The sequence below is a fragment of the Ovis aries genome, chromosome 21 (assembly GCF_016772045.2).
Source record: "Ovis aries strain OAR_USU_Benz2616 breed Rambouillet chromosome 21, ARS-UI_Ramb_v3.0, whole genome shotgun sequence".
Lineage (NCBI taxonomy): Eukaryota > Metazoa > Chordata > Mammalia > Artiodactyla > Bovidae > Ovis > Ovis aries.
Genome location: NC_056074.1, coordinates 12,745,160 through 12,752,670, shown reverse-complemented (window position 1 = coordinate 12,752,670; position 7,511 = coordinate 12,745,160). Strand labels below are relative to the sequence as shown.

Genomic DNA, 7,511 nt, shown 5'->3' with positions numbered 1-7,511 from the left:
GGCTACAGTCCATGGGGTTGCAAAGAGTCAGACATGACTGAGCAACTTCACTTTCACTTTCACCACCAACAAAGATATTTTTGATGCAAGTAATGTTTCATCAATAGTGCATAAAATGTGAATAAAGTATATGTAACATGCTTTATCATATTCATCATTCTACAACATACAATTTCAATATAAACATTGCCTGATAAACGCAACTTTATTCAAGTAGCTAATTCTTAATTCCAACCAAATGGTTGACCTTAGTCTACTACTGTAAAGCAATTCTGAAGGCAAACTGAGAGATCTGGATATATTAGAATTTAAAATAATTTTATATGTGCTTAATCTATGATAATAACTTGGCTAAAAGATTTCTAGATTAGTATGAGGAAGACCTGAATCATAGCCATAAGCTTTGTCCCACCGAAAAGTTATGCATCACTCAAATGCCATTATTTTCCCTGACATGGCTATATTGATTTAAATAACAAGTATAGAAGTAGCAGCAGTAGCAAAAATAGTAATATTTATCACCAACATAATGCCATCACTTCTTCCAATTGACCTTTACTGAGAGCTTGCTAGATGTTAGGCACTAGTGTCTGCTTTTATATACATTATCTCATTTATTTATTTATTTATTTTTTGCCAATTTAAAATACAGTTTTATTTAAGACATTGCATTTTTCCACTTACAATACAGTGCTTGTAAAGTGCAATGTTTTTCCATGTGCGCACACATCCCATGTTCAAGTATCAAGAATGCCCAGTTTATTTACTATAGCAGCTCAACTTTGTCACTGCCATGGGATTTGCTACAATTTGGGTCCTTCCATGTTTTGTGTGGAACAATGCTAAATCTATGCTAGGCTGACTTAATCAACCTCTTCAATGGTGGGCCCAGAGGAGGCACCACCTGATGGAGGAGCTCCACCACCAGGGAAGTCCACAGGCATTCTTCCTGGCATGCCCCCAGGCATGCCTCCTGCACTCTGGTACAGCTTGGTAATGATGGGGTCGCAGACTTTTTCCAGCTCCTTCTGCTGATGTTCAACTTCTTCCTTCTCTGCAGTCTGGTTCTTATCTAGCCGGTTGATTATTTCATTACACTTGTCAAGAACCTTCTGTTTGTCTTCATCATTAATTTTGCCCTGAAGTTTCTCATCCTCAACAGTAGCTTTCATGTTGAAGGCATAGGATTCAAGCGAATTCTTTGAAGACACCTTATCCCGCTGCTTCTCATCTTCAGCTTTGTATTTCTCTGCTTCTTGAACCATGCTTTAATGTCTTCCTTTCTCAAGTGGCCCTTATCATTAGTGATGGTAATCTTGTTCTCTTTTCCTGCGCTCTTATCTACAGCAGAAACATTGAGAATGCCATTGGCATCAATATCAAAAGTGACTTCAATCTGAGGAACACCCCAGGGGGCAGGAGGTATGCCTGTGAGTTCAAACTTGCCCAGCAGGTTGTTATCCTTGGTCATGGCACATTCACCTTCATAAACCTGAATGAGCACACCAGGCTGGTTGTCAGAGTAGGTGGTGAAAGTCTGTGTCTGCTTGGTAGGAACGGTGGTATTACGCTTGATGAGGACAGTCATGATTCCACCAGCAGTTTCAATTCCAAGGGAAAGAGGACTGACATCCAACAGCAGCAAGTCTTGAACATTTTCAGATTTGTCTCCAGACAAAATGGCTGCCTGGACAGCTGCACCGTATGCAACAGCCTCATCAGGATTGATGCTCTTATTCAGTTCCTTCCCATTGAAGAAGTCCTGGAGAAGTTTCTGAATCTTGGGGATGCGGATTGAGCCACCAACCAAGACAATATCATGAATCTGAGACTTGTCCAGTTTGGCATCCTGAAAGGCTTTCTCCACAGGGTCCAGGGTGCCACAGAACAAGTCAGCATTCAATTCTTCAAACCGGGCATGGGTAATACAGGTATAGAAGTCAATTCCTTCATAGCGGGAATCAATCTCAATACTGGCCTGGGTGCTGGAAGAGAGAGTGTGCTTAGCATGCTCACAAGCATTATGAAGGTGATGGACAGCCCTCTTGTTCTCACTGATATCCTTCTTGTGTTTACGCTTGAACTCTGCAATAAAATGGTTGACCATGCGGTTGTCAAAGTCTTCTCCACCCAAGTGAGTATCTCCAGCTGTAGATTTTACCTCAAAGATTCCATCCTCAATAGTGAGGACTGACACATCAAAAGTGCCACCACCTAAATCAAAGATCAGCACATTTCTTTCTGCTCCAACCTTTTTGTCTAAGCCATAGGCAATAGCAGCAGCAGTTGGCTCATTGATGATTTGAAGTATGTTGAGACCAGTGATAGTTCCAGCATCTTTGGTAGCCTGATGCTGAGAGTCATTAAAATAGGCAGGTACTGTGATAACAGCATCGGTAACAGTCTTCCCAAGGTAGGCCTCTGTGATTTCCTTCATCTTTGTCAGGACCATGGATGACACCTCCTCTGGATAAAAACTCTTTGTCTCTCCCTTGTATTCTACTTGAACCTTAGGCCTGCCAGCATCATTCACCACCATGAAGGGCCAATGTTTCATATCAGATTGGACAACAGCATCATCAAATCTTCGTCCAATAAGTCGTTTGGCATCAAAAACCGTGTTGGTGGGATTCATTGCGACTTGGTTCTTTGCAGCATCACCAATCAATCGTTAAGTATCAGTAAAGGCAACATAGCTTGGGGTGGTTCGGTTCCCCTGATCATTGGCAATTATTTCCACCTTTCCATGCTGGAAGACACCCACACAAGAATAGGTGGTGACAAGATCAATGCCAACTGCAGGTCCCTTAGACATGGTTGCAAAAATGTAGGCCCAGCTCTGCTGGAGAAGTCAGCAATCTGGAAAGCTGCTGGTGCATCCAATGAGTCATTATCTCATTTAGTTTACAGTCTGAGATATATTATCATTCTTCTTTACAAAGATTTTTCCTAGCATAATAATACACTTTTGATATAACAATAATTAGGCCTGAAGAAATACATGGTGTTAGCATGGTCTTTATCATATAGATTAAAAATGCAACACTCAGTTAATCTACAATGAAGGAGGTGAGAATATACTATGGAGAAACGATAGTCTCTTCAATTAGTGGTGCTGGGAAAACTGGACACATACATGCAAAACTGGCTTTCCTGGTGGCTCAGACAGTAAAGAATCTGCCTATAACGCAGGGAACCTATATTTGATCTTTGGATTGGGAAGATCCCTTGGAGAAGGGAATGGCTACCCACTCTAGTATTCTTGTCTGAATTATTCCCATGGACAGAGGAGCCTGGAAGGCTACAGCCCATTGAGTCAAAAAGAGTTGGACATGATTGAATTACTGACACTTTTCACTATATGTAAAATAATAAAATTAAAACATTTTCTCACACTATATACAAAAATAAACTCAAAGTGGATTAAAGACCTGAATATAACTGGTGCACTGGGATGGTCCAGAGAGATGATAAGGTGAGGGTGGTGGGAGAGGGGTTCAGGATTGGGAACACATGTACACCTGTGGCGGACTCATGTCAATGTATGGCAAAACCAATACAGTACTGTAAATAAAAAATAAATAAATAAATAAAAGTAAAAAATAAAGAAAAAAAAAAAGACCAGAAACCATGGACCTCCCAGAAAAAAACATAGGCAGAATTCTCTGACATAAATTATAGCAATATTTATTTTTGACTCTCTCTCCTAATGCAAAGGAAACAAAACAAAAATTTTAAAAATAAGACCAAATTAAACTTTAAATTTTCTGCCCAGCAAAGGAAAACTTTGACAACAGAAAAAAATAACCTATTGAATGAAGCAAAATGTTTGAAAATTATATGAATGATAATCAGTTAATACCAAAATATGTAAATAGGTCATACAACTTAATATTTAAAAAAAAGAACCCAGTTAAAAAAGGTTAAGAAGACCTGAATAGGCATCTTTGCAAAGAATATATACAGATGGCCAACAGGCAAATGAAATGATGCTTAACATTTCTAAACATCAGAAGAATGAAAGTCAAGAAAGACCACACTTAGATATCACCTCATACCTATCAGGGTGGATACCATCAAAAAAATCTGTGAATACATGTTAGTGAGAATTTGGAGAAAAAGGAATCTCAGCATACTGTTGGTGGGAACATAAATTGGTGCAGCCACTATGAAAAAATAATGGTTTCTTCCAAAAACTAAAAACAGATATACCAAAATGATCCAACGATTCCTCTCTTGGGAATATATACCTGAAGAATGAAAACACAAATTCGAAGAGATACATGCACCCAATATTCATAGCCGCATTATTTACAATTGCTGAGATAAGGAAGCAATTTAAATGTCCATCAAAAGATGAATGGAAAAGAAGATATGGTATTATATATACAATGGAATATTACTCACTCACAAAAAAGGATATATATTTTTTCCATCTGCACCAATATGAATAGCCCTGGAGGGTATTAGTGTTTGTGAAATAAATCAGACAGAGAAAGACAGATATTGTATTTTATCACTTATATGTAGAACCTGAAAAATAAAACAAAGAAATACAAGAAAAGAGAAAAAGACTCAAAGATACAGAGAATAAATTAAGAGTTACCAATGGGAGAGGCAGGGAATAGTAGGAGTAGGAGATTAAGAGGTACAAACTGTGCATTTTATACTGTGTAAGCATAAAATAAACTTAGGGATGTGTTGTGAGTCACGGGCATTATACTCAATGGTTTATAATAACTTTGAATGGAATATAACTTATACAAATATTGAATCACTATGTTGTACCCCTGAAGCTAATATAATATTGTAAATAAACTATAATTCAATAGAAAAAGAGAAAAAAGTATACAGGAAAATGAAGCTAGGAGAAAATATGACTTTTAAATCAAATAAAGTAGTTTAAATAAAGTATCATCTCTGTCTTGATCTGTCCCATGCAAAGACAGACTAGGTGACACTCCTTAGTACTCCAACGATGGTTACTAGACTTAGCAAATAAAAAGGTAGGGTGTCCAGTTAAATCTAAATTTCAGATTAGCAGTGCATCTTTTTTTTAGTATATGTACTGATTATTTCATGGGACACGTTCATGCTTAAAATTATGTATGATTTATCTGAGGTCAAATTTGATCAGATATCCTGGCAATTTTATTTCTAACAATATCTTAGGGTTGTAGCATATTTAAAATTTTAAAGTATTAATTTTGAAGGCAGGGTCAAATTCCAGCTCTGATACTTCCTTGCTTATAAAAAAGCAGGTTTACTTCTCTGAGTTTCACATTTAATAAACTAGAGATAATAATCATACCTATGTGCAAACTTTTGGAGAAAAGTAAATGAGTTAAAAAGTAGAGCTCACTAGCAGAGGACTTCTAGCATGAAACTGTAGTTGTCTATTCATCTTTCTTTCTCATAGACTAAGAGATATTTGAGAACAAAATGAGGCTTCTCAGGTGGCACTAGTGGTAAAGAACCCAGCTGCCAATGTAGGAGACACAAGAGATGCAGGTTCGATCCCTGGATCCAGAAGATCCCCTTGAGGAGGAAATGGCAATCCACTTCAGTATTCTTACCTGGAAAATCCCATGGACAGGGGAGCCTGGAGGGCTATGGCCCAAAGGGTTGCAAAGAGTCAGATATGACTGAAGCAGCTGGACTTGGCATGCACACAGGAGAACAAAATAAGCCTTTTCTTTAACACCACATCTAGCTTTATAGCATTGTTCTTGACACATGGTATATATTCAGTAAATATACATTGAATAAATGAATCTTTAGTAGATTTCTCAGTCCCCTCTGAAATATGATTTTTATTACTCTGTTCCACAGCATGAACTTCATTTAAAAAAAAAAGTAAAGCCCATTACTGTCCCTATCAGAAATCATCTAAGAAATATCATACTAGCAGACATTAGGTAAATTTACCATTCTATTGTCTTCCTAGGCTCACTTTTCTTGCTTTTGAAATTTGGGGGACATCATACAGGAATCCTTGCTTCATAGACTAGACTGAAATCCCTCAGAGTGTATGGTTTCTCTGAGATGGCCTGTACTGAATATTATTTTCTGTTCTTTTTGCTCCTTTGTTTATGATGGTGATAGTTTCTGCACCTTTTCCTTCTTAAACTGGACACTTAGGTAATGCCATGATCCAAAACACAATTGCATGGACTCCACTGTTACATCCTGTTCTGGGTCAAGCTTTTTCAATTTTATTTTCTTAACCATCCTCCATCTACCAACTTTCTAAAGTCTAATTGGAATGAAACTGAAGTAGGGATTATTAGCCATGGTTCTAACCTAATATTGGTTCACGCTCCTTCCCATGTGCCTGGAGCAGTTTCTAAGGTTGCAAAGGCCTCACAGAAGACTTGACAGCTACTCTAGTTAGAAGCAAGTCTGTTTATTCACTTGTTTCTCATTCTCATTTCAATATCTGCTTGGAAAAAAAACACACAGGTAAATAAAACTGAAAACAAGTTTGTGGTTCCTATTTTTTATGCTTTTATATAATAGAAGATGCTCTACTGACTAAAACTCTCATTCATTACTACCACGGTGGTATAGGTGGCTTAGTCACCAAGTCATGTCCAACTCTGTGGCCCCATGGACTGAAGTCCACCAGGCTCCTCTGGCCATGGGATTTCCTAGGCAAGAATACTGCGGTGGGTTGCCATTTCCTTCTCCAGGGGATCTTCTTGACTCAGGAATTGAACTCGGGTCTCCAGCATTGCAAGCAGATTGTTTACCTACTGAACCAGCTACGAGGAGCCAAAATGTTTATAAATGGTCTCTGAATGTTATGTTCTCATAACATACCTGCTGTGTGAGTACTTTCCTCATTTTATGTGTAAGGGAAGAGTCAGATAGTTGAGGTAACTTACCCCCAAAACACAGTCCTGCTAAGTGTCTAAGAGATAAAGTCAAAATATACATCTGTTATTTGAGAGTCCATTTTATCTGACCCTATGAGATTTTAAGGGCAGTATTATTGTTTAAGGAAAAACCTGAGTCCAACTCCAGATTCTGTTGTTGCTTTCTTGAAGGCACTGGGTCAATACAATTGATTGAATTCATTTTAGTTCAGTTGTGCATTTCCTAAATACCTGCTTCATACAAGGATCTGCATAGAAATAAAAGTTGAAAATGAAATGGTTTAAGTTCTTATTGAATTGAGAAGGTGAAAGTGGAGATTACACACACACACACACACACACACACAGATCTTCACTACAAAATAAGGTAGGACAAGTCCTGTAAAACAGACATACACAAATGGCGATAGAAACAGAGGAGAAAGATCAATTTTTTACAGGGAGAAAGAGGAAGAAAGAGAATTTGGGCAAGACATTCCCCCCAAAAGGTGGTTTATCTTGAAGCTTTACAGACAGAGTTCTTGGATTATTAATAGAGGAGTCCTGAATTCAAATTTTAGTTCTGCCAACAAACATAAAGATATAATGACCATCGGCAACATTTTTGACCACTGGCAGCCTTGGTTTCCTCAG

At 38.0% G+C, this 7,511-nt stretch overlaps 1 protein-coding gene across 1 annotated transcript; it reads right to left on the bottom strand.

Moving 5' to 3' along the window:
- Window positions 1-736: 736 nt before the first annotated feature.
- On the bottom strand, window positions 737-2,887 carry LOC101102392 (heat shock cognate 71 kDa protein-like). Its single transcript, XM_042237739.1, is given in 2 exon segments — window positions 737-1,267; window positions 1,270-2,887. Coding segments are annotated over 2 exon segments (1,950 nt in total). The 5' UTR covers window positions 2,816-2,887; the 3' UTR covers window positions 737-863.
- Window positions 2,888-7,511: the final 4,624 nt, after the last annotated feature.